The 27,616-nt window shown below is 53.0% G+C and overlaps 4 protein-coding genes across 8 annotated transcripts in view; all 4 read left to right on the plus strand.

Moving 5' to 3' along the window:
• The window catches only part of LOC149349077 (octopamine receptor beta-2R-like), a 507,633-nt gene that overhangs the window by 295,577 nt on the left and 184,440 nt on the right, over nucleotides 1-27,616 (plus strand). The window lies entirely within an intron of this gene.
• On the plus strand, nucleotides 6,567-13,407 carry LOC149349082 (uncharacterized). Its single transcript, XM_089578053.1, has one exon. The coding sequence runs from the start codon at nucleotides 8,810-8,812 to the stop codon at nucleotides 9,728-9,730; it is 921 nt and encodes a 306-aa protein (XP_089434179.1). The 5' UTR covers nucleotides 6,567-8,809; the 3' UTR covers nucleotides 9,731-13,407.
• LOC149349083 (uncharacterized) lies at nucleotides 25,361-25,759 on the plus strand. The gene has a single exon (XM_089578055.1). It carries the CDS (start codon nucleotides 25,361-25,363, stop codon nucleotides 25,757-25,759), a length of 399 nt encoding a protein of 132 aa, XP_089434181.1.
• On the plus strand, nucleotides 26,553-27,452 carry LOC149349084 (uncharacterized). Its single transcript, XM_089578054.1, has one exon. The coding sequence runs from the start codon at nucleotides 26,553-26,555 to the stop codon at nucleotides 27,450-27,452; it is 900 nt and encodes a 299-aa protein (XP_089434180.1).

Here is a 27,616-nt window from a genome sequence, read left to right on the forward strand (position 1 = left end):
ACGCATTATTAAGGGTTGTCTGTGGATGGTTTCTGGTGATTAGTGTTTTTTTTAGCGGGTGGAGATGTTTCAGGTAGTCGTCGCTACATATTCTTCTTAGTCTCGTTGCCTGTCCTACGAATATACCTTGTTTGCAGTGTCTTGGATGATGGCCAGTGAAATCTAATTATTGCTGTGGGTCAGTAGGCTTCCTGTAAAGTGTGGTTTTGAGCTTGCTATTTTCTAAATGGACAGTGGTGTCAAGGAAATTGACTTGCGTTTCCGAGGAGTTGAAGGTGAATTTAATGCTGGAGTGGCATGAATTGAAATGTGTGACGAATGCCTTCAGGGTCTCAGCCCCATGCTCCCATATCATGAAAATGCCGTCTATGTAACGCAGTTTTACATCTGAGTAGTTTTACAGGTTGTGGGTTTCTAAGTGGACAGGCCACCAACCACCGCGGGTTCGAGCTTCGCGCGAGCCAAGGGCCCCGATCAGCCGTCACCACACACACACTGGGACACCGACGCGGTGCACTCAACCTCCGCTGGGAGGAGAGCGATTCGCCTCAAAGAAATAGGCCTCCAAGTTCAGAAAGGAGACGTTTATTCACGTCGTCCTCCAGCTGATACACACACACACTCAATAGTCACCCCGTCCCGGGGGCGCGCGAGGAGCAAGGCTCCGCTGCGCGCACGAAGCGACTCGAGCAATGCGCGCCGCTAGCACGCCGCTGCAGGAGAATGTCCCCGCGGCAATGCTGTGATCTCTCTCTCGTGTCGACCGTTGGGCCGGTTGCGAGAGAGAGCGGGCAATCAACGCAAGGTACGCCTGTCCGAGGTCGCTGGACCCCGCTGGACAGGCTCGAGCCGATGCAGGTCAGAGAACACGTGCGGGCGAGCTCGAGTAAGCACTGGTCCGAACGGCAAAGGCCGGCACGGACAAACAGTAGCGTACGCACCTTACGCTGTCTCGGAGGGATCCCTCTCTCTGGGCCCCGCTCGGACGGTCGCGCGGTGCGCGGCCGCCAAAGCGGGTCCCGAAATCCCGGCAGAAGGCACCAATGGCAAAGGCCGTTGGGGAGCCGGGCGGAGCTGTGGCCAAATGACAGTGATTAGTCACCTAGCCGCCTCTCCACCGCCTGAGGCGGGAGCAAGGGAAAGAGGAGAAACAACGCGGGAAGCCGGCACAGCCGCGCAAAGGCAACGGCGGAAAGCCAGGATTCCCACATCCCCCTCTCCTTAAATGCCCTCCTACCCATCGGCAAAGCACGCGGCCAAAATAAAGAAACGAATACACAAAAAAAAACTAGCTACACTTCAGTTCCAAAATAAAGAAATGGATACACAAAAAAAACTAGCTACACTTAAGTTCCAGCCAGAAGAACGTAAAAAGAAGCACACACAAAGAAAGGAAAAACAAGGCAAACAAACAAACACTGGCATACGCTTCAGTAAATCAAAACGGCTTGCAGATTATATACACGGTACACAAAAAGATGTGAATACAACTGTACAGCTATGTGACAGGTGGATGTCAGCCTCAAAGTTCGATGGCGCGGCCCAGTGGGCCGGTCGGCGACTCACCGCTCGCAGACTTGAACGGGTTGAAGTTGAACGGGTTGGGTGGGCCGACGACTGATGGCGGCCTTCTTTCCGTTGATGACGACGGGGCCGCGGCAGAGCACTAACCTCGCGCCCTTGGGCACGACATCACGTTCGGTCACAAGAGAGTTAGTGCACCCCCTTCACGCCGGCTCAAACGGGCGCGGACGTTCGGCGGCGTCCGGATGTGTAAACTTGGCAACAGCGAGGGGTCCTTCTCATCCTCGCGCTCACGCAGAAGCGCACAACGGCACAACTCACAGGCGTCGCTTTGGCTCATGGTTACGCGCGCACACAGCCACAGCCACAAACACGTATACACCGGCACGTGCGCGGACGCTGGTCGGCGACAACGATCCCCTCATCAGAAGCGTCCAGAGGCGCCGCGGCGAGGGTCAAAGGGTGCACTTTCCGCCCCCCATCGTCCCAAACGCCCCGCCAACTTCCCCTCCGTACGGGCCGCACAAAACTCGCACCGCGACACACGGCTCCTTAACGAGCTAAGCACCCACAGTGGGGCCGGAAATGAGAAAAGGCGCGCCGTACAAACGGCACTCATCTTTTGCTTCTAGAAGATAAGAGCAAGCACGAGCGGGCTGAAGTTTGCCTATGCATATACAAGTGTGGTAAAAAAAACTGAACGCCAACACAAACGCAGATGTACATCTCGGTACGTTAGAACGAAAACAGACGAACAAACAGGAAACGAAAGTGGCTAGAAACTGACTCAAAGAAACAAATAAATAAGCTGATAAACACACAAGGCTGGAACTGAGCATGCTGCAAAAACAACAAAAAAAAATAACACACCGTGCTTCGCCTGGGTAGGGCCTGACGAGAAAGCTCGCCAGCTAGCTGAGGCTGCGTGCCTTCAGTTGCGGAAGAGTCCGCCGTCCGGCATCAATCACACCGGTGACCGTCGCCTCAGATTGTACCGGTGCTCCGTACGCTTGCGCTCCGCAGCACCTTGTGCTTTTGCGCTTGCCTTTGATACCAATGGGTACCGGCGCAAGCTCGTCAGACCGTGACGCGTATACGCCTTCAGGTAAATGAACCTCTGCTTGCTCCTGGGGAAAGGCCCCATCAAATCGCAGGTGGCCATCTGCCACGGACGTACACTGTCAATAGGTTTCATCATTCCAGGCGGCTTGCCGCCCCGTGACTTCACCGCTTGACAGACATGGCAGGAACTGCAATAGCGGAAAATGTCACGCTTCATGCCGGGCCACGTCACCGATTGACTCAGTTTTGCAAAAACTTTGGAGCCACTCAGATGACCGGCCAGTGGTTCGTCATGAGAGAATCGCAAAAGTGCGCCTCTTAGACTTTTGGGGATAACCACCTTGAACGGGTCGATGGACTCTTCATCGGTGGCTATGTACTTCAGCACGAGCCCGTCATGGTCCAGCAAATATGAATCCCCGGGGTTCGCCGCGACACACGCTGGCTTCTGCCCCCCCTGCGCCCGCTACAATACCAGTAGCGTCACGGCGCTCCGTCTCCCTGAGACTGTCGCTCACCTCGCGACAAAAGGGGTCATTTTGCTGGGCTTTCAGTAGCTCTTTAGGGCTGAAAACGATTCCAGTCATCCCAGAGGGGAGCCTGGTCTCGTCCCCACTCAGGTTTGCAGCCAAAATTTCCGTTCGCGTCGGCACCTCCGAGGCGCTCACGAAGAGCTTTGCCTCTCGTCCGCTTTGCGAAGCGCTGCTTGCCTGGTTAGCGGAATGGGTTAACCCGTTTGCGGGCTCCCCCTCCTTGCCGCCCGGCGACTCGTCCGCTGTTTCGCCCCCTCCGCTTACAGGCGTCAAGGCGCCGCTGGTGAGTGGGGCACGGGATAGCGCGTCCGCTACCACGTTCGTGCTCCCCTTTCGATACTGCACGGAAAAATCGTAATGCTGTATCAGGAGAGCCCAGCGCGCCAGCCGACCCGCAGGCTCGCGGAGCCGCATCAGCCAACTGAGCGCACTGTGATCTGTCTGCACCACGAATTGCGTTCCATCAAGGTAGACGTCGAATTTGCGCAGTGCAAACACGATGGCGAGGCACTCCTTCTCGGTCACGGAATAATTCCTCTCCGAGGGCAGCAAGGAGCGGCTGGCAAAGGCCAGCGGTTGCAGCACGCCATCGAATTCCTGTAGGAGAACTGCTCCTAAACCGAGATCGCTCGCGTCAGTCTGGACTACGAACTGTCTGGTCAGGTCTGGTAGCCTGAGCTGCGCTGTCTCGGCAATGGCACTAGACAGGAGGTGAAAGGATCGCTCTTGCTCGGGCTCCCATCGCCACGCGGCAGTCTTTCCCAAGAGGTTGGTCAAGGGTGCCTGCACGCGGGCAAAGGACGATAAAAGTTGGCCATTCCTACACAACGGCGCAGGCCGTGTACGTTCTTGGGCGCGGGAACTTCGAGTATGGCTCGAAGTTTCTCCGCATCTGGCTCAATGGAGCCCCGGCCTCAGCGACTGCGCCCCTGCCTCAGTGGAGGCTTGGGCGCGCTGCACGAACGAGGGAGGCAAGGCTCCTAGTTCGATGAGCGGCGCGGTTTCCACAGGGAACCGGGCCAGCGCCTCGCCGTTCCCAGAGCAGAATTGACTGCTCGCGGGGCACGGCTGCTGCTGTTCGAAACTGCCGGTTGCGGCAGCGTGACACGAACTGCTTTCGCACTGGGCGGAAAGCTTGCACAGCTGAGGCATGTGACCAGCGGATGCACCGCAGGGTGCTCCCGATACAGCTCCAAAGGGAGCCGCGCGGTCGACATTTTGGGTTGTGCCGCCGTAAACCCCAATGGGGGCCGCGGCCAACCACGGTGTCTGGCTATTCGAAGGAACAGCAGCCAGCGGATCAAACGACGCTAAAACTCCGTAGGGAGCCGACATGTAGCTGCCGAGTGCCCCGCTGGGGGTGGTAGACATGGTGCGCAAGCGTGATCGGCAAGGCGACCTGCTCGGCTAATGTGCCATCAAAGGCGTAAGCGCCAATGACTTAGCACGTTGGGCGCCAGTTGTGGGTTTCTAAGTGGACAGGCCACCAACCACCGCGGGTTCGAGCTTCGCGCGAGCCAAGGGCCCCGATCAGCCGTCACCACACACACACTGGGACACCGACGCGGTGCACTCAACCTCCGCTGGGAGGAGAGCGATTCGCCTCAAAGAAATAGGCCTCCAAGTTCACAAAGGAGACGTTTATTCACGTCGTCCTCCAGCTGATACACACACACTCAATAGTCACCACGTCCCGGGGGCGCGCGAGGAGCAAGGCTCCGCTGCGCGCACGAAGCGACTCGAGCAATGCGCGCCGCTAGCACGCCGCTGCAGGAGAATGTCCCCGCGGCAATGCTGTGATCTCTCTCTCGTGTCGACCGTTGGGCCGGTTGCGAGAGAGAGCGGGCAATCAACGCAAGGTACGCATGTCCGAGGTCGCTGGACCCCGCTGGACAGGCTCGAGCCGCTGCAGGTCAGAGGACACGTGCGGGCGAGCTCGAGTAAGCACTGGTCCGAACGGCAAAGGCCGGCACGGACAAACAGTAGCGTACGCACCTTACGCTGTCTCGGAGGGATCCCTCTCTCTGGGCCCCGCTCGGACGGTCGCGCGGTGCGCGGCCGCCAAAGCGGGGCCCGAAATCCCGGCAGAAGGCACCAATGGCAAAGGCCGTTGGGGAGCCGGGCGGAGCGGTGGCCAAATGACAGTGATTAGTCACCTAGCCGCCTCTCCACCGCCTGAGGCGGGAGCAAGGGAAAGAGGAGAAACAACGCGGGAAGCCGGCACAGCCGCGCAAAGGCAACGGCGGAAAGCCAGGATTCCCACAAGGTCCACCCAGCGCCTCCCTCCCGTCGTAGCCCCTTCAAAGCCTTTGTTCATTACACACCCCCCGGATATAAGTTTTTCCACTATAGCAGCTTAACGAATCAAGATTCACATCCCTCCCCTTCCTGACACGCATCCCCTCTCACACCACTTTCCTTCCCCCACCCGGGGCCTTCCTCCTCGGAGCGAAGGCCCTATTTAATCCCTGCCAATGATGAACGCTTTGCCCAGACGAAGACAAGTCCTCTTGTCGAAACGTTGGCTCAAGCAACCTGAGGTTTTCCCCTCCCTTGCTCATTTTGTGATTTGCGGAAGTAGGTATTCATGATCCGTAAATTATGTCTCTCTTAAACTCTACTGATAATCATCCCCCCTCCCATCTTCCTATTCCCAGATCATATGCCGTAGTCGCTCATCCCCTGGTCTTCAGCCGGCTTCCAGCCTACCTTGGCATTAAAGTCGCCTACCAGTAAAGTGTACTGTGTACTTACTTTGCTTATTGCTGAATGCACCTCTTCATAGAAGCGTTCGACGATATGGCCATCATGGCTAGGTGGAGGCGCGTTGGCCTGTAGCACCTTCCGTTTGTACCTCTTATTAAGTTTAGTTACGATAACTGCTACCCTCTCGTTAAAGGTGCACTGAAGATGATTCTGAACTTCTCTTTTTTGCCGCGGGAACTGGATCTACACGTTCCTAGCATTCTTATAAACTGCGACTTATTGCCCTCTGTGGCCGATTTCCCTAATTAAATGGAATTAATGTCCGGCTCCCGCCTTTATTTTTTGAATTCTCCGCGTACGGTGGGCGGAGTCGACCAACGCGTGAAATGCCTTTCAGCCAGCTCCGTGGAGGCTTTGCTTTCGCTTTATTTTGTTTTTTAGGTTTCCATGAATAAATAGTTTCATTCGCAGATAATATAGCCGCAAAATAAGCCCGCAGAAATAAAAATACGCGCGGACTATTTGCTACTACGGACTACTACGTATTACTCCGCGGATGGCAGAGCGGCAAGCCGCCACGGGACTGGGTGAAAGGCGCTCCACGTGTTTGTCGACTCCGCCCACCGTACACGGGAGAATTAAAAAAGAAGGTGGGAGCCAGACGTTAATTCGATTTAATTACGGAAATCGGCCACACAGGGCAATAAATCGAAGTTTCTAGGAAAGCTCGGAACGTGTAGATCGAGTTCCCGCGGCAAAAAGACAAGTTCAGATTCCTCTTCAGTGCACCTTTAATACCACAGAGTTCCTCTATGTTACCAGCTATATCCTCATCGATGCAGAATCCGACGCCTATACTTCTCGTCTGTCCACTAATACAGGAGAACATAGCACGTGCACGCCCTTTAGCAATGTATCCGCCTCATCTCCTTCTAACCTCGCTAAGCCCTGTGACATCCCATTTAATACCCGCTAGTTCCTTGAACAGCACTGCTAAACTAGCCTCACTAGGTAAGGTTTTAGCGTTAAACATTTTCAGGTTCAGTTTCCAATGGCGGCCTGTCCGGAGCCGCAGATTTTTATGATCATCCGCTGCGTCACAGGTCTGACCGCGGCCTTGGTCAGTTGCTCCGCAACCTCCGGGGACTGAGGGCTGACGGTTCATTGGTGTATTCAAATCAGATTTTATGGCCAAGTACTGCACCAGGGTGGCCAAATCCTGTTCTACTGAGCGGGTGCACTGCCGGTTCTGCTCATGGAGATCAAGCCGCACCCCTTGCCTGGATATGGAATTCCATCGCTGTGCGGATTTTTTTATTCTATTATTCTACGCGAACTACGAGTATTCCCTGACCGCCCGGAATTTTATTAAGGTGGTCAAACTGTCACTATCTGGCATGAACGCCATATCTGCGGAAAGTTATGCGTTATAACGCGGTCCTAAAGCAGACTGTTCGCAACAAATGTCTCGGCGAGGGGAACATGACCGCTCTGCAGAGCTCGGAATGCACCGTGGTAGGATCAGCTTTGAAGTAGACGGACAAAGCTCACTTTTTAAAGAAAGAAATTGTACTTTTGATGGAATTAGTTTTCTTGGCCTTAATATAGGAAGTCCATTTACTACGAACTTCGGATACGACGAGCACCATCCGACTGACCGTCAGGTTCGTATAAGTGGGCTTGACTGTAATTCGGCGCTTGCGTCTGCTTTATCCGCATTAACAACAAGCGAAACTAGTGGCTACATTTCACATTTCATAAACGCTTAACAAAATCCTTACCTTTAACCGACGACGACCCCTTTCCGCGGCGATTTGGTCTAGCAAGTCCGCATGGTTCGTGTGAGCGATTTCGACGATTACCGACAACGAATGCTAGAGTTTCACCGAATCTAAACTGCCAACGAATGTAGTTTTGCATATATTACAAGAACCGTATACAATGAACAGGCAGCGCTTTGTGTCCCAGACTGCCGAGCAATGATTTAGGCGGCTAGCAGCAGTCGTCGCCGTCGCTACCTTCTGGATAAAAATTAGATCGTTTCAGTCAACGGCGACGCTCACCGAACATGCTTCTGGATAAAGTGTGTAAAGGATCATTAAGCCTCTGCCGATCCCAAGAAGGCGTTAAGCCCGGGATGCATGCGACGTTTTTTTCGACGACACACGCGCGGCAGAAAACGTCACGGCGGCGCGACGCCCAGCCGGAGATACAAGGAGCGTTGAAGCGGCGGCGCGCCGCCGCGTATCCGTCGATGCGAAAGAAAATGTGATCAGCAGGTGGCAAAAACCACTGCGCAAGGAGGTCTGTGAGAACAGCGACGCTGACCATTCTGTTAAAATCAGGAAAGTTTCCCTTCGACACTACTGTACAAATTTTAGCACGCGCGCTTAAGTAGCTTAAGTTGACACTGGCAGCGGCAGCGGCACGGGAAAGGCACCATCTTAAGAAGTTTTTCTCTGCAATTGCAGATATGAAGTTTTGACATCGACTACAACCGTCTGCGTGCACGTGTGCTGGTTGCTGCGGAAGATAACGTCATCCAGGACTGCATCGCTACCGGCCAGCGGACACGCCCACCCATCGGACGAGGCTATAAAGAAAGCCCAGAGACCTGCGGCTGTCACACTGGCAGCGGCAGCGGCACGGGAAAGGCACCATCTTAAGAAGTTTTTCTCTGCAATTGCAGATATGAAGTTTTGACATCGACTACAACCGTCTGCGTGCACGTGTGCTGGTTGCTGCGGAAGATAACGTCATCCAGGACTGCATCGCTACCGGCCAGCGGACACGCCCACCCATCGGACGAGGCTATAAAGAAAGCCCAGAGACCTGCGGCTGTCACACTGGCAGCGGCAGCGGCACGGGAAAGGCACCATCTTAAGAAGTTTTTCTCTGCAATTGCAGGTTAGTTGCTGCTCTGTTAATATATTTTCCCGCTGTCTTCTTTTACTGCTGCTGCTGCTGCTGCCAGAAGTGTCACTATGCCCCTTGATGAACAGTGTGGGTCATGTGATATGCAACTCGAGGAACTTGATTCCAAAATCGACTGTAGTGATTGTAAATCTGTCTATCACACGGGAAAATGTGCAGGAATTTCAGATGCTACTATCAAGTCAAAAGGGGAGCAGTATCGCAGTGCGTGGCGTTGCTCAAATTGCAGGCGTTCGAAAGGTCGTGCTCCACAACTCGATAGATCCAGCATTGATACGGATGACCAAGATGTTCGTGCACTGCTGAAATCAATCAATGAAAAGCTGGAGTACCTTTTACCGCTAAAAGAAACAGTTGACAGCGTCGAAGACACAGTTCAGTACATGAGTGACCAGTACGATGAGCTTCTAACTCGGATAGAAAAGAACGAACGCGAAGTCAAGGACCTGAAACACAGGGTAGATAAGATTGAGAAGCAAGACGATGAAATAACGCAGCTGAAAAACGAAATGGACTGTTTGGAATGGAGAAGCCGAAAGCTCAACCTTGAATTCCATGGAATTAAAGCAATGAAGGATGAAAACCTGATTGATGAGATAAATAAGCTGGCAACTCTAAACAACCTGCCACAGCTTCAGGAAAGTGACATAGTGTCCATTCATCGCCTGCCCTCAAAGCAAGATAAGATACCTGGCATTATCTGTCGTTTCGCCAAACAATCAGCAAGAGACAAATGGTGGCAAAACAGGAAAACACTGTGCCAAGGAAATGACAGCATTTTTGTGTTAGAAAACCTGACAAAAAGGACACGTACTCTGCTTACCGAAACAAAGCTCTGGGCCAAGACAAATAACTACAAATACGTATGGCACAACAACAACAAGGTCTTGGTCCGGAAAGCTGATGGGCAAAACGCGGTGGTCATTTCCTGCTCTAGTGACCGCGACAAACTTAAGCAACAGATCAGCTGAACACTAAGAACACTATGGCACCTACTCACTCGTATGTATTGCCACACACTTTCAACCATCACTTAGGTACAGCGTTTTCGAAGGCTTTCAAATGTTTTCACTTAAACATACGTTCTTTTACTCGCAAGGAACATGACTTACAACTCTTTTTTGAGCAAACAAAGCAATCCTTTGACGTCATTATGCTGACAGAGACTTGGTGTGTTGACGATGTGAACATCTTTCGGCTTCCATTGTACAATACTTTCTACCTGAATAGATCAACAGGTCGTGGTGGCGGAATATGCACCTTGGTTAAAAAGCCGTCTGCATGTGAAATATTGAACCAGTTTTCAGTAATAACTCATGACTATGAATTTTTATCAGTGATACAAAACAATACTGTTTTCGCTGTTTGCTATCGCCCGCCGAATGGTTCCGTTACATCATTTTTGGAGTTCTTAGAAACTTTTCTCGTCTTTATAAATGAAAAGAATTTCAATTTAATTTATGGCGGAGACATTAACATTAACATGATGAAGAATGATTCACCAAAACTTAGGTTAGATACTCTCTTGGAGATGAATGCGTGTTGGAATACTATCAGTCTTCCTACCAGAGTGACCGAGAATTCGTCATCTTTAATTGACGTATTTATTACGAATTTAAGTTCTGAAGTCATTAATGCTGGCGTCTTCGCATCGGATCTCAGTGATCACTTGCCGATATATTTATGTTTCAAGGGTCACGTACGAAACAAGGAAACAAAGACAAACCATTTCATTCAACTAATAACAGATCAGACTCTTTCTATTTTTCGTGAGAAGATAGCTCAGACATGTTGGGATACTGTATACGATCTTAAAGACGCAAATTTGGCTTACGAGGCTTTTTTCAGCCTATTGAAAGAAAGTTATGACATTAGCTTTCCTTTTAAGTGCATTAAACAAAAAAAGAAAATACGTAAACCATGGATTAGTGCAGAGCTATCTGCCAGAATACGGAGAAAGAATGCATTATACAGTGAATTTATAAAGACAAGAGACCCCGAAATATTTCAGGCTTTTAAAAAAATTAGGAATCGTTTAGACAAAGATATAAAAAAGGCCAGGCGAGATTACTATACACTTTCTTTTAATTCACTGGTTCCACGTACGGCCACAATGTGGAAAAAACTGAACTGTTTGTTGAATTGCAATATTCCTGAGGAAAGGATACAGAGCTTAAAAATAAATGGTCTTGAGTTAGAGGGAAAAGCACTTGCTGACGCTTTTAACGAACACTTTGTTAAAATTGGAAGTAACAACGCACCAGACAATGATCTTGATGGTATTCCATACAACTCTAGCTCTATATTTTTGTATCCAGTAAATGAGGGAGAGATAATTAGCACAATTCACAGTCTAAATAATAGTACCGCTAAAGATATTGATGGTATCCAAATAAAACCCATCAAATATGTTGCTGACCTTCTCTCTCCTTGTCTTACATATATCTTTAATATCTGTATAAGCGAAGGCACGTTTCCTCGAACGATGCAGATAGCGAGGGTCGCTGCGCTCTTTAAAAAAGGCGATAAAAACGACTTAGGAAACTATCGACCGTTATCAATCCTTCCCGTCTTTTCAAAAGTCTTCGAAAAAGTTATTTTAAAGCGACTATCCGAATTTGAGCGGAAATATTGCCTGCTGACTGATTGCCAGTATGGCTTCCGTAAGGGTTTAGGCACACAACTCGCATTGCTACAACAAAAAGAACACATACTAAATCAGTTTGAAGAAGGAAGACTTGTGTTAGGAATTTTTATTGACCTGTCAAAAGCATTTGACTCCATTAGTCATCAACTTTTAATTAAGAAACTCCAACACTATGGCTTTCGTGGTAAAGCCGCATCTATTTTATGCTCCTACTTGGAATTTCGTAGACAAATAGTCGTCATAAACAACCACAGTTCTAACCCATTATCTATTTCAGCAGGCGTCCCACAGGGCAGTATATTAGGACCTTTTTTATTTAATATGTACGTGAATGATATTGTGAATATTGATGCAACCGTGAAATTTATCATGTACGCGGATGATACCAGCATATTATTAACCGGTAAAACTAGTGACGACCTTGTTGATGCTGCTAATTTAACATTAATAAAACTAGACGAATGGACGCGTAAAAACAGCCTGACGATTAATGCAAACAAAACAAAAGCCGTATTCTTTCGAAGTAAAAACAAAAACCTAACAATACAAAAGTCTATCTACTTAAATGCCACTCCTCTCGAAATAACTTCCAGTATTAAGACATTAGGTGTTATCTTTCAGCAGAATATGTCATGGGATGTCCACGTGGACAGTATGCTTATTAAGCTGGCACAGGTAATTGGGCTAGTATACCGCAATCGCAATTTACTACCACCAAAAATCTTACTGTTAATTTATAATACCCTATTCTCCTCCCGACTCAATTATTGTCACTTAGTTTGGTCTACGACAACTTATGGAAATTTGCAGAAGCTTCACAAGTTGCAGAAAAGGTTTGTAAGAGTAATAGAAAATCTGCCGTTTTATTCACATACGTATCATCTATTTCCCAAATACAACATAATTCCTGTTACCAAGCTGTTTGATTATATCCTTTGCAAGGCAATTAAGAATGAAAACGCCAGCAACAGTTCATTTCTACATCGTCTAGCCAGGTTACAACAAAACGCTACTACACGCCAGACACGTTACACGGAGCTCTGGAAAGTAAGGACGTTTCGCACAACATACGGCCTACAAACACTACAGAATAAACTACCCCGGTTACTAAATGATTTAAATCATAAACGTATCCAACTTGAAAAGGTGACGTTCAAAACACTCCGCCGGTATTTCAACATGTACTAGGACACTTCGCTTGCCATTCCTGTTTACTCTGTCACATTGTTGTTTACCCTGACTGTACCGCTTGTCTGTATTCACTTTGATTTGAATTTTATTTGAAGCAAAAATGTGCTTAATTTATCTGTTACTTTCGCTAAACTCATTGCCATCGCACATGAATGTTCCATTGCTTTTGTAAGTGCTTTCTAGCTTCATTCTAACACATTTTCTGTATAATTTTATGTAGTTCTTATGAGTGATTGTAATTGCAGATGTTTTCATGTTTTGTTTCTATTTTCTTTTTGGATGAGACATGCCGTTTCATTGCGCCTATGATGCTGTCAAGTGTATAGGGGGGCCTCCGGCTTTGTCAAGCTGTCGCTTGTGACAGCTTTTACTGCGGGTCTCCCGCGCCATGTATTCATTTGGCGCAAATAAAACCATTAATAAAACCATTATTATTATTATCTATAAAGATTTGAGTGCTCGAATGCATGCCGTCTCGTGTACCTTTGGACGCCCCGCTCAGCCGCGGACACCAGCGGCTACGGTTGTCTTCGACACATTCGCTTCAGGGAGGGAGCGCAGGCATTCCGATCCAAGATTCAGCCGTGTTCTAAAAAAAAGCCACATTTCAAGTCTGATGAAGCGTTTATTTGCACGACAATAACATTTCCGTGCCAAAAACACTGCGTAGCACTATAGTGTAATTCTAGTACACTATAGTAGCTCGTCGGCCATGGCGGCCATGTTGCCGGCGGCAGGCACAGGACCGGAAGAGCGGGCTTACTGCGCTGCTATTGGCTCGCTTCAGCCGCCGCCGCCGCCGCCGCCGCCGCCGCCGCCGCCGCCGCCGCCGCCGCCGCCGCCGCCGCCGCCGCCGCCGCCGCCGCCGCCGCCGCCGCCGCCCGCCGCCGCCGCCGCCGCCGCCGCCGCCGCCGCCGCCGCCGCCGCCGCCGCCGCCGCCGCCGCCGCCGCCGCCGCCGCCGCCGCCGCCGCCGCCGCCGCCGCCGCCGCCGCCGCCGCCGCCGCCGCCGCCGCCGCCGCCGCCGCCGCCGCCGCCGCCGCCGCCGCCGCCGCCGCCGCCGCCGCCGCCGCCGCCGCCGCCGCCGCCGCCGCCGCCGCCGCCGCCGCCGCCGCCGCCGCCGCCGCCGCCGCCGCCGCCGCCGCATGGATGGATGGATGGATGGATGGATGGATGGATGGATGGATGGATGGATGGATGGATGGATGGATGGATGGATGGATGGATGGATGGATGGATGGATGGATGGATGGATGGATGGATGGATGGATGGATGGATGGATGGATGGATGGATGGATGGATGGATGGATGGATGGATGGATGGATGGATGGATGGATGGATGGATGGATGGATGGATGGATGGATGGATGGATGGATGGATGGATGGATGGATGGATGGATGGATGGATGGATGGATGGATGGATGGATGGATGGATGGATGGATGGATGGATGGATGGATGGATGGATGGATGGATGGATGGATGGATGGATGGATGGATGGATGGATGGATGGATGGATGGATGGATGGATGGATGGATGGATGGATGGATGGATGGATGGATGGATGGATGGATGGATGGATGGATGGATGGATGGATGGATGGATGGATGGATGGATGGATGGATGGATGGATGGATGGATGGATGGATGGATGGATGGATGGATGGATGGATGGATGGATGGATGGATGGATGGATGGATGGATGGATGGATGGATGGATGGATGGATGGATGGATGGATGGATGGATGGATGGATGGATGGATGGATGGATGGATGGATGGATGGATGGATGGATGGATGGATGGATGGATGGATGGATGGATGGATGGATGGATGGATGGATGGATGGATGGATGGATGGATGGATGGATGGATGGATGGATGGATGGATGGATGGATGGATGGATGGATGGATGGATGGATGGATGGATGGATGGATGGATGGATGGATGGATGGATGGATGGATGGATGGATGGATGGATGGATGGATGGATGGATGGATGGATGGATGGATGGATGGATGGATGGATGGATGGATGGATGGATGGATGGATGGATGGATGGATGGATGGATGGATGGATGGATGGATGGATGGATGGATGGATGGATGGATGGATGGATGGATGGATGGATGGATGGATGGATGGATGGATGGATGGATGGATGGATGGATGGATGGATGGATGGATGGATGGATGGATGGATGGATGGATGGATGGATGGATGGATGGATGGATGGATGGATGGATGGATGGATGGATGGATGGATGGATGGATGGATGGATGGATGGATGGATGGATGGATGGATGGATGGATGGATGGATGGATGGATGGATGGATGGATGGATGGATGGATGGATGGATGGATGGATGGATGGATGGATGGATGGATGGATGGATGGATGGATGGATGGATGGATGGATGGATGGATGGATGGATGGATGGATGGATGGATGGATGGATGGATGGATGGATGGATGGATGGATGGATGGATGGATGGATGGATGGATGGATGGATGGATGGATGGATGGATGGATGGATGGATGGATGGATGGATGGATGGATGGATGGATGGATGGATGGATGGATGGATGGATGGATGGATGGATGGATGGATGGATGGATGGATGGATGGATGGATGGATGGATGGATGGATGGATGGATGGATGGATGGATGGATGGATGGATGGATGGATGGATGGATGGATGGATGGATGGATGGATGGATGGATGGATGGATGGATGGATGGATGGATGGATGGATGGATGGATGGATGGATGGATGGATGGATGGATGGATGGATGGATGGATGGATGGATGGATGGATGGATGGATGGATGGATGGATGGATGGATGGATGGATGGATGGATGGATGGATGGATGGATGGATGGATGGATGGATGGATGGATGGATGGATGGATGGATGGATGGATGGATGGATGGATGGATGGATGGATGGATGGATGGATGGATGGATGGATGGATGGATGGATGGATGGATGGATGGATGGATGGATGGATGGATGGATGGATGGATGGATGGATGGATGGATGGATGGATGGATGGATGGATGGATGGATGGATGGATGGATGGATGGATGGATGGATGGATGGATGGATGGATGGATGGATGGATGGATGGATGGATGGATGGATGGATGGATGGATGGATGGATGGATGGATGGATGGATGGATGGATGGATGGATGGATGGATGGATGGATGGATGGATGGATGGATGGATGGATGGATGGATGGATGGATGGATGGATGGATGGATGGATGGATGGATGGATGGATGGATGGATGGATGGATGGATGGATGGATGGATGGATGGATGGATGGATGGATGGATGGATGGATGGATGGATGGATGGATGGATGGATGGATGGATGGATGGATGGATGGATGGATGGATGGATGGATGGATGGATGGATGGAGGAGGACGGACGGACGGACGGACGGACGGACGGACGGACGGACGGACGGACGGACGGACGGACGGACGGACGGACGGACGGACGGACGGACGGACGGACGGACGGACGGACGGACGGACGGACGGACGGACGGACGGACGGACGGACGGACGGACGGACGGACGGACGGACGGACGGACGGACGGACGGACGGACGGACGGACGGACGGACGGACGGACGGACGGACGGACGGACGGACGGACGGACGGACGGACGGACGGACGGACGGACGGACGGACGGACGGACGGACGGACGGACGGGCGGGCGGGCGGGCGGGCGGGCGGGAGCGCCCCCTTCGAAACGGGGTGGTGGCAATTGCCACCATGCTCAGCTTTTCCTTTTTTTATTTTTGTTTTGTTTACTGTGTTGACAATTCTCATTAAGAATCACATCATCTTTACCTACGGTTTCCTACAATTCTAACCTTATGCCACATCTCTGCTTTTCGGCCAGAATCCTCCAATCGCTGTTTGCTGACTTCCACTGCAGATTTATTTACATGATCATTGTTATCTTTAAACCCTAGGGCCTCAGGAAGAGTGACTGCGCCTGCATCGACATCCGGATGGATACCATCACATTTGATTATGAGGTGTTCAATTGTTTCCACAGATCTACCACACACTGCACATGTGTCATCTTCTTCGTTAAATTTCTTTTTGTAGCTGCGCGTTCTAAGGCACCCTGACCTAGCTTCAAAAAGTAGGGCATGCCTCTTGAGTTATCATAGAAAAACTCTTTCCTAATCTGCCTTTTCCAGTATCGATATAGTTCTACACTGTTTCTTTTCCATTGAATTCATCCAATTTTTTACTTCCGCGTTTTTAACCTGTCGTTTAATGCTCCGTCCTCATGACCTGCATACTTACTGGTTAGTTTTCTAGTTCTTTTCCGCCACTGTGAGTCAACGCTCTTTCTGTATAAATATTTAATTACCTTAGCTGCCCACCTGTTATCGTCCAATTTCCTCAGACCTCCGGTCTCACCGGACGCCGCGCGTCAAAATCTAGCCGGTCCTGATCGGCGGCGGCGGGCATTTTAAGCACGAAATGCTTTCAGCTCCCGTTGTTGGCAGTGTGGTGACGTCACGCCGAGACCGAGAGCCAACATCTGGGCACTGAATTCCACTCATCCGGGCACTGAAACGAGAGCATCCGGGCACCGTACGAGATTTACCGAGACTCTCTAAGAGAGAGGGCCGCGCTTCCGCGCCGTCCCCAAGGATGGCGCTGCGGTCCCACACTCACGCATGTAAAAGACCGGCCGCTGGGCCTTCAGCTCATGAAGTTTCCCCCTTTGGCAGGCAGATGTATACGCGCTCGCGGAGTATTCGGACGCGCTGCATATACATTCTTGTCAGGCCTGCGTCTCTTCGTGTCCGCGTACGCTTCTGCATCGTCCTGCATTTCAATGCCGCCGCCGTCACAGCTACTTAAGTCGAGCAATGGAGCCTGATGAAAGGAGAGGTAGGAAGCGTCTTGCGGAAAGCGATCGCTTTGCGAGTGATACACCACAGCAGAAGACTGCTCGCTCCTGCCGACAACGCCATAATTATGCGGCCGCTCCCGAAAGCCACAAGGCCGCCACGGTTCGCGGCTGCCTACCTAAGCCCGCGCTCTTGCAGGCGATCGCTTCTACGCAACAAGAAGGGTGTGGTGTGTTGAACACTAGACCCATTTCAAGATTTTGACTAGTACCATCTACAACCATTGTGTTATGTACGTAAACATTTCATGCTTACTCTACTCTCGGTTGCGGGAGAGGCAGAGATTTTTTCTCGAAGCCGGGCGTCAAATCTGCGCCGTCGGGCGAAAATCGACGACTCGCCGCGGTAAAAATGCTCCATGCATTCCGGTCTTTAGTGCCGATTGCGGCTGCCCGTCGCCATAATTACCTAAGTAGGAAAGTGGTTTGTAGACAGGCTTTCCTAGACGCGCCGGTGACGATGCATGTCATCCTTTCAGCGAGGCAGGCGTGTTGGCGACGCACGCGAGTCTGCGGACGCTACAGCATCCGCCCCATCAGGCGAAGAATAGCCTTTTGTGCGTGCTAGCTCTACAGGTCCCCACGACCCGACACCACCAGGCATTCGTGGCCTCGCCCATGACGACGCGGGTCATCCTTTCATCGTGCAAGGCGTGTTATTGACGCGCGCCAGTCTGCGGACGCTACAGCACCTGGCGCACCAGGCGAAGAATAGCCTTGTGTGCGTGCTAGCCTCATAGCTCTTCACGGTCCGACACCAGGCTTTTGTGGAATCTCCGTTGACGACGCGGGTCATCCTTTCATCGTGTTTCTTGAGGCCCGTGTAGATTGCGATGTCAGTGCACGTTAAAGAACCCCAGGTGGCCAAAATTTCCGGAGCCCTTCACTACGGCGTCTCTCATGGCCTCAGTCGCTTTGCGACGTTAAACCCCATAAACCAAACCAAACCTTTCATCGTGCAAGGCGTGTTGGTGACGCACGCGTCCCTGCGGACACTGGGGCACCCGCCGCACCAGCCGAAGAATTGCCTTGTGTGCCTGCTAGCCCTACAGCTCCCGACGACCGGAAACCAGGATTTCATGGAATCGCCGGTGACAACGCGGGTCATCCTTTCATCGAGGAAATCATGTTGGTGACGCATCCGTGTCTGCGGACACTGGGGCACCCGCCGCACCAGGCGAATATAGCCATGTGTGCGTGCTAGCCCTGCAGCTCCCGACGACCCGACTCCAGGCTTTCGTTGAATCGCCAGTGAAGACGGGTCATCCATTCATCGTGCAAGGCATCTTGGTGACGCGTGCGAATTCTGCGGACGCTACAGTACCCACTGCACCAGGCGAAGAATAGCCTTGTGTGCGTGCTAGCCGAACAGCTCCCCACTACCCGAAGCCAGGATTTCATGGAATCGCCGGTGACGACGCGGGTCATCCTTTCATCGGGGAAGGCATGTTGGTGACGCGCGGGAGACTGCGAACGCTACACCACTCGCCGCACCAGGCGAAGATTAGCCTTTTGTGCGTGCTAGATTTACAGCTACCCCCGACTCGACACCAGGCTTTCGTGGACTCGCCGGAGAAGACGCGGGTAAACCTTTTATCGTGTAAGGCGTGTTGGTGACGCGCGCGAGTCTGCGCACTCCATAGCGCTCGCCGCACCATGCGAAGAATAGCCTTGTGTGCGTACTAGCAGTGCAGCTCCCCACGACCCGACACCAGGTTTTCGGGGAATTGCCGCTGTCGACGCGGTTCATCCTTTCATCGTGCAAGGCGTGTTGGTGACGCCCGCGAGGCTGCGGACACTACAGCACCTGGCGCACGAGGCGAAGAATAGCCTTGTGTGCGTGCTAGCCGCACAGCTCCCGACGATCCGACACCAGGCTTTTGTGGAATCGCCGGTGGTGATTAGGGTCATCTTTTTATCGTGCAAGGTGTGTTGATGACGCACGCGTGTCTGTAGACACTGGGGCACCCGCCGCACCAGGCGAAGAATAGTTTAAAAGCGTAGGTTGTGGGGCTAGCCGATCAATCATGGTGAATAAAAGGGGCTACTGTGCACAAAAAGACACAGACAAGAAGGTAACACAACACTTGTGTGTTGTGTTACCTTCTTGTCCGTGTCTTTTTTGTGCGCAGTAGCCCCTTTTATTTCATAACATAATAGTAGCGCAAAACCAGGACGACGGACAAAAGGGGAGAGAACACACATCCACAACACAGGCGCTGTGTTGTGGGTGTGTGTTCTCTCCCCTTTTGTCCGTCGTCCTGGTTTTGCGCTACTCTTATGTTTTGGATCAATACCGACTTGCCCAAATCTCCACCCTGGTGAACCCTTTCATTTACCTTGCGAATAATAATAGCCTTCTGTGTGTGCTTGCCCTACAGCTCCCGTCGACCCAACACCAGGATCTTGTGGAATCGCCGTTGAAGATGCGGGTCATCCTTTGATCGTGCAAGGCGTGTTGGTTACGCACGCGTCACTGCGACACTTGGGCACCCGCTGCACCAGGCGAAGAATAGCCTTGTGTGCGTGCTAGCGGTACAGCTCCCGACTACCCGACAACAGGCTTTTGCGGAATCGCTGTTGACGATGCGGGTCATCCTTTCATCGTGCGAGGTGTGTTGGTGACGCACGCATGTCTGCGGACACTGGGGCACCCGGTGCACCAGACGAAGAATAGCCTTGTGTGCGTGCTAGCCGTACAGCTCCCGACGACCCGACACCAGGCTTTTGTGGAATCACCGGTGACGACGCGGGTCATCCTTTCATCGTGCGCCAGTCAAGGCTGAAACGCCGCGGACCATGCCGCCCGCAGCTTAATGCTGAGCAGAGTCCCAACCTCGCCGGTGCTGTACTTTTCCGGCCCCGGGCAGCTAAGGCCACCTTTTCGAACCAGTGCCGCTTTACCATTGCGGCAGAGGCAACTGCCCTTACCGCGGTTGTCTCTGTCCGGGTAAATGAGCGGCGGAACATCGTGGCCGCTGACGCGGGCTCCCCAGAGTGCCTCGCTGACCTCCTCAAGGTCACTGCCCTGGCGGGCATTGAGGTCCGGCCCCGCAGGGCAGCTGACAAAGCCACTTCCTTCAGATTCTTCCATGGGGTCCCGACAGGCATCCCGGATGAAGAGCTTCCTGCTGCCTTGGAGGCCCCAATTCCGATCCTGGCTGTACGTCGGGGATAGGGCAGTGCCCTCCATGTCTGCTTTGCGGCCCCTGTACCACCCAACGTTAATGGAACTAAACTAAGTTGCCAAACTCTCCGCCTTCTCCATGTGGCTGAAGCGGCCCGCAAATTTTAGCGCGAGGGGGCGCTGCCGTCGGAACAGGCTCCCGCTGGCCGCCGCTAGCAGATGGCGCAGGCCCGGCCGCCCAGCGCCGTAGCATGCAGCTTTCGGGAATGTTGAGTAACTGGCGTCCCAAATATCGCACTTACCGATGTTTATCGTAAAGACACCAGTCAGTTCTGAACCCTGCGCGGCGAGTATGCCAGAAATCTTTGCTGCAGCAACTCGAGTGAAAGATCATCGCTGCCTAGCCAATGCCACCGTTGGCCGAAATTGCGGGCGGTCATGATTTTTGAAAGGAGCGTGGTTATAAGAGTTTCTTCACCAAAGCAGCTTAACAGATATTTACTTTAAAGGTGGAGATCAGATCAACGCAAGGCTCATCGTAAGTTCACTTACCAGCTGATCTGAACGCGAATGTCTGCCTGCTACTGTGCGCGCATGTCGTACAGTGCTTTCGCGACGCGATTACTGCTGTGACGGTTGTCTTTGTGCTATGTGCGCTTGCATGCAGAGTTTCAGGTGCTGTATCCAATGCTGTATCTGCCATGCCGACGTGCTGTGTGCCGGGCTGCACGAGCGGTGACAGAAACAACAAGACTGCGAGGGAAGCAAATGGGGAATTAATGGGGAAGCAAAAATCGAGAGGGGTAAGTGGAGCCTCGTCGAGGGGTGCGTGCGCAAAATGTGTTGTGAATAAAATGTAAAAGTATCTCTGTATTTGTGTCCAGCTGTAGTGCACTGCGTGAAGGATCGAAAAATATTGTTTGAACGGTAGCGCACGCTAGGAACAATACACGGAGAGCGGTAAACTCAAAATACTGAAATTTCTTGTCTGGAGTTGGCGTCAGGCATCCTCGCTGTGGCAGGGAAAGAGAAACTGACGACTCAGGAACCCGAGGAAGTTCACTGCCTTCGCGGCTCGGGTTGTGAGCAGCGCGCGGAATCATTCATGAAGTGAACGCTGTACGTAAAATCTGCTTATTTCGGAAAACTGCACCACAGAAATTGTAGGTACTTGTGGTCTGCTTTCCAGTGCCATAAATGCGAGACTTTGCGCTCTGAAGATGCTAATTTATGTTTAAAACACACTGCACTATTAAGATCGACGTCAACAAGTCTCGCCGGGTGGCCGCCAGCACGCCTGCTTCTACTGTGTATGGCTGCGAGCAGAGAGCACGCACTGAGAACCGACCCATCTTCGCCATCAACGGGTGGCAGACCCAACAGCACCAATGCCTGCCAGACATTCGCATTTAGATAAGCTGGTAAGTGAACTTACGATGAGCCTCGCGATGATCTGATCTCCACCTTTAAAGTAGATGTCTGATATGCTACTTTGGTGAAGAAACTCTTATAACCACGCTCCTTTCAAAACGGAAATGCATATCGCACACACGTGATTTGTCGGAGAGCTTTCTGTCAACACGGAATGGCTCGATCCCATGCCGCACGGAGATCCGCGTCACGAGGAGCCGCGAAAAAATTCCTCGCAGTCTTGTTGTTTCTGTCACCGCTCGTGCAGCCCGGCACACAGCACGTCGGCATGGCAGATACAGCACCTGAAACTCTGCATGCAAGCGCACGTAGCACAAAGACAACGATCACAACAGCAATCGCGTCGCGACAGCACTCTACGACATGCGCGCACAGTACTAGGAGTACAGCAACTGACGGACCGGCTGAAGCCTGGTACGACTGCAGCGCCACTCAAAGCAGCCAGTGGTGGCGGCGCCGCGAAACCGCTCTCGGTTTGGCAACTGAGTTTAGTTCCATTAACGTTGGTACCACCCACCCACGTGGCCCACTACAAGCTCAGGCTCCAGTCCGCCCTGCCCGACCACGGCCCATCCAGTGTGGGCGCTGTGGCCGCTTGGACCACGTGACGACCAGCTGCCGTGAGTCACCGCGCTGCAGGCGGTGTGGCCGCCCACATGCCACAGCTCATTGTGGCGCCGCGGCACCCCGCTGCACCAACTGCGGTGGTCATCATGCTGCCGACAGCCCCACCTGCCCCCGCTGGCAGGAGGAACTTTATTTATTTATTTATTTACAATTACTGCGGTCTCAAGGAGACCAAGAAGGTGGACATGTGTTCAACATTTTCATTTCATTAACATCAAGTGATAAGTTATTCTCTTGTGTTTGACATGGGGGGAGCATCAAAAAGTGAACAAAAATGAACAAGTTCGCATTTCAATTTTTCACAATAACGACCTTCGCATAATCACAACAAAATGCACTTGCATGCGCTACTGCGCAGAAAAAAACAGAAAAACACAACTGAATGAAAAGACGGGAAAATGACACAGAATTATTACGTTAAAAATACATAAGTAGCGCCTGGTCAAAATTGTCAGTGGAAAAAATTTCAGCCGGCAGATCGTTCCACTGACTAACTGTACGAGGAAAAAAATAATTTTTAAGTAAATTAGTGCCTGCGTGGAAAGGCAGCAAATTGTGAGCGTGACGGTGTCTCGATGCGCGTGGCAGGTATGGTTGAATGTACGGCCGTACGTTGAATTTCAGTGACTTATGATACATCGTGAAAAGAAATTTAAGTCGTGCTATAGATCTTCGTGACTCTAAGGTAGGTATGTGGTTGTCAGCCATGAGTTGTGACGGGGAATCTGTGCACCTGAACTTGTTAAAGATGAATCTGACTGCTCATCTCTGAACCATTTCAAGTTTACGTTTATCCTTTAGGTGAAAGGGATCCCATACTATTGCTGCGTATTCTAATTTTGGCAATATGTAAGTTCTGTAGGCTAGGGGTTTTAAATCAGGAGGTGCTTTTTTCAGTTTGTGGCGCAGAAAGCCGAGTTTTCGAGAGGCGGCTTCGCAAATGTTCTCAATGTGTTTTGACCATGAAAGAGTGTTTGTAAACGTATTTGTATTCTGTGAATTCGTTTATTTGGGTATTATTGATGCAATACGAAAATGAAAGTGGTTGTTTCTTGTTCGTAACGCGAAGTAAGGCAGTTTTTTCTGTGTTTAGGGTCATGGACCAAGCCGAGCACCATTCATTATGGGCGGTTAAACTATTGTTTATTTGAAGTTGATCTCCACGGCACGTAACCTGTTTAAAGAGCAGACAATTGTTCGCAAGCAGTCTGATGTTAACATGAGGATGGACAGCGCTAGTTGTCATTAACTTAGATTAAGAAAAGAATCGGTCCCAGTACACTTCCCTGAGGAACTCTGCGTCGCAGTGGCGGTAGCTGCTTTCCTGGAGCCTGTCTCAAAGAGGGCCATTCGGACCCAAATCTGGGCTGAACCAGCCAGGCAGTCTTATGCCCAGGTGCTCTCCTCCAGGTCACCGGTGGCAGGCTCCTCCATAACACCGCCACGAGTTCCCACTGGCAGTCCCTCCCCTCCTCCTCAGGGCAGTACACCACCCTCTATGAGCAGTCACCTGGAGGAGCTCACCAGGACCCTGGCAGTGACGCTCAAGTCAATCACACGGTTGCTCCCGGCAGTCCCCCAGCAACCTACCAGCCTGGGTCAGGGGCCGCAGCAGCAGCCAAACCATTGTGGCTAACCCTCCACGGATGACCCCCAGACCACGGGTCCTCTAGTAGAACTGCCGCGCTCTCCGTCCCCGTTTCTCCGAGCTTCATGACCGCCTCCGGCTGGAGGAAGACGATGTCCTGGCACTCCAGGATGTCTACGTACAGCGGGACAAGCTCCACAGGACAGGCTTCATCGGTTACGGCAGCAGGACCTCCTGGCTTCAGCCCACGTGTATGGCGGACCCACGCTTGGAGGACAGCCCCCCCCCCGTCCCTCCCGGGCAGCCATCTTCTCCCGCAGGACTCTGGCCCAGGCAGAGATTTTGGTGAGTGATGCAGTTGTGGCCCCCATGGAGTTCGTCTGTGTGAGGGTTCGGCTGGGTCGAGTTGACACAGCTGTGGCAAGTGTATATGTGCGTCCTAGGACCCCTCGGGATGCCGAATCCTTGCCGAAGCTGGTCGGTCTCATTGGCGACGATTGCCTGCTCTGCGGGGACTTCAACACGGCACACCCGCGGTGGGGATGCCGCAGCTCCCGCAGACCTAGTCGCAGCTCTTCGCGGCACTGGGCATGTCTTGAACACTGGGGTCCCAACGTTCGTCCGTCGAGGGGGTTTCCACACATGCATTGACCTCTCCACTGGGTCATCGCGTTGTGTTTATGGATGGCACCCCTCGCCGGACACTTGGGGTTCGGACCACTTCCCTATTACTCTGGCGCCAAAGCCTGGCAAGAGAGCGGACGGACGCAGATGCAAGGTTGTCCACTGGGACAAGTTCTCGGACCTCCTCCGCAGCTTCCCCATGCAGGACGACATCCTGACCCACGTGGCTCATTGTGCTGAGGCGGCCACGATCTGCTGCAAGGTCCCACCCAACCAGCTGTCCTGGATCTCCACCTCTACAGCTGAGAGCACAATGGAGCCGGTCAGAGCGGAGTGCCCTTCGCACGGATAGGCCTGAGCACTGGACGGAGCATAACCGGATGGATGCGACCTGCCGTCGGAGCCACAACCGCCGCCTCAGAGAGTCATGGGAAGGGATCTGCGCCTCCCTAGTGGCCGCCCGGGGAAGTGCCAGGGCCTGGTGCCTCTTCTGGTCGCTTCTGGAGCCTCCCATTCAGCGTGCTCCCTACCTGGCCATCGCACTGGCAGGGGGACTCAGTTTCCAGCAGCTGGCTGACGAGCTGGCAGAGGCCGTCCTCTCTTGGGAGCCTCCTCCATCAGGTGTCTACGCCAGGTGGACCTTCGACCAGGGGGCAGGCGGACGACATGCTGCTGACATCAGGGCCATTTGCTCCACTCCTCTCACGAGTGCGGAACTCACCACTGGTCTTCTCCACTCCAAGCGCCGCAGTGCTCCTGGCCCAGATGGCATCACCTAACAGATGCTCAGGAACTTGGACGACGCCATACAGACCAGCCTACTCCAGACATACAATGATGTCTGGACGATAGGCTGCCTACCTGAGGAATGGCGCCCAGCTCTGGTGGTCCCTGTCCTGAAGGCGCGCAAGCCACCTGATTTCCTGAAGTCCTACGAGCCTGTAATCCTAAGCTGTAATCCTCATCCGAGTCCTAAGCCCCTGGAATCTGTGGCATTGGCGAGGCTGGAGTGGATCGCTGGCGTCACAGGCTACCTGCCCGAGCAGCAGTCTGGCTTCCGGAGACACCGCTTCACTGCAGATGCCATCTCAGACATCGTCTACAGCCTCGAGGAGGCACGTCACTCTCGCCAGGCCATCTGCCTCACACTCCTGGACGTGCAGGGGGCATTTGACAATGTGACTCACGAGGCGATCCTCAAGTCTGTGGACTGCCTTGCATCACTGGCAACCTTCGGGGCTACATGCAGGGCTTCTTGACAGACCGCACCAGCTGCGTCTGGGCAGGAGGCGTTACCAGCGCCCCTCAGCCACTCACGAGAGGAGTCCCCCAGGGCAGCGTTGTGAGCCCCATGCTCTTCAACTTGGTGATGGCGGAGCTTCCCCGCTTCCTTCCGGAGGGCCTGAGACTCCCTGTCCGCATAGCCATCTAGCGGATGACATTGCCCTTTGGTGCCGCGGACCATGGCGCCAGAGGGTTCAGGTCATCAGGAATGCGCAGCGGGCCATCACCAGGGTCAGCTCTTACCTGAAACAGGTGAGCCTGCAGCTCTCCCCCACCAAGTCCGAGGCTATGCTGCTCAACACTCGCCCAGGGGCACTCCCGGGGAAGACTAGCCTCAAAAACTCAGGTCGGGAGATCCTATGGCGGCATTCCTGTCGCTACGTGAGCCTCCTCATTGACCGCCACTTCACTTGGCAACCTGCGGTCAAGGCCTTCTCCAGGCAGGCAAACAGGGTCCGGGGCGCCATCCGGAGGCTCCAGGCTGGAGGGAAAGGCATCACTCCACGAATAGGTCTCCGGTTCTTCCAGGCCATGGCAGGGACCCAGTTCCTGTACGCCCTTCCGCTCATCCAGTTGTCCATCAGCCAGCAGCTGACCATAGAGTGCTGCCAGAGGGCTACCGTCCATCTGTGTCTGGGCCTCCCTCGTGGCTCCCAGGTCCCTGCAGCGCTTGCAGAGGCGGGGGTGTGGCCCATGGAGCTTCAGGCCCAACGGACAGCACTCCGCCACATTGGGCGACTCCACCTTACCCCTGACGGACGCCCCCTCGTGGAGCGCCTCCTCAGCCATCCTCGTTCTCGCATGGGAAAGACTGCTCTAGGTTATGAGCAACTGGGGGGGGAGCAGCCACAGCGCCTTCATACTCCTCCACGACCAGACCTGGGTCACCAGTTCGGGGTGCTCCTACAAGTGCGAGGGGCCAGGCCAAAGCGACTCACCCCTACAGACGGCCTCCGGCAGGAGGCGGTGACGACCCTGGAGGAGGACCTTGCTGGCTGCATACAGCTCTTCAGGGATGGTTCCGTCCTGATGGGCGCCTGTCCATCTGCAGCGGCTGCCTGCATTTCTTTTATGCGAAGCATACTAGCCGCACAACCGAGCTCTTCCTTTGTGCGCCGCGCGCGGCCGCGTAGCTACCACTTGACCTATATCGGCGCACCACGTGATATGACGTCACAACAGCTGTGAAAGCTGGGGCTCAACTGGTGCGCTCGCTTGCGGACGCGCAGCCTCCACCGGCGGCCTAACTCCCGCTCCTTCTGCTAGGGGCGCTGACGTCAAAACAGCTGTGAAAGCTGGGGCTCAACTCGTGCGCTCGCTTGCGGACGCGCAGCCTCCGCCGGCGGTATGCT

This window comes from Amblyomma mixtum, chromosome 3, assembly GCF_055824585.1.
Source record: "Amblyomma mixtum isolate Tamu chromosome 3, ASM5582458v1, whole genome shotgun sequence".
NCBI lineage: Eukaryota > Metazoa > Arthropoda > Arachnida > Ixodida > Ixodidae > Amblyomma > Amblyomma mixtum.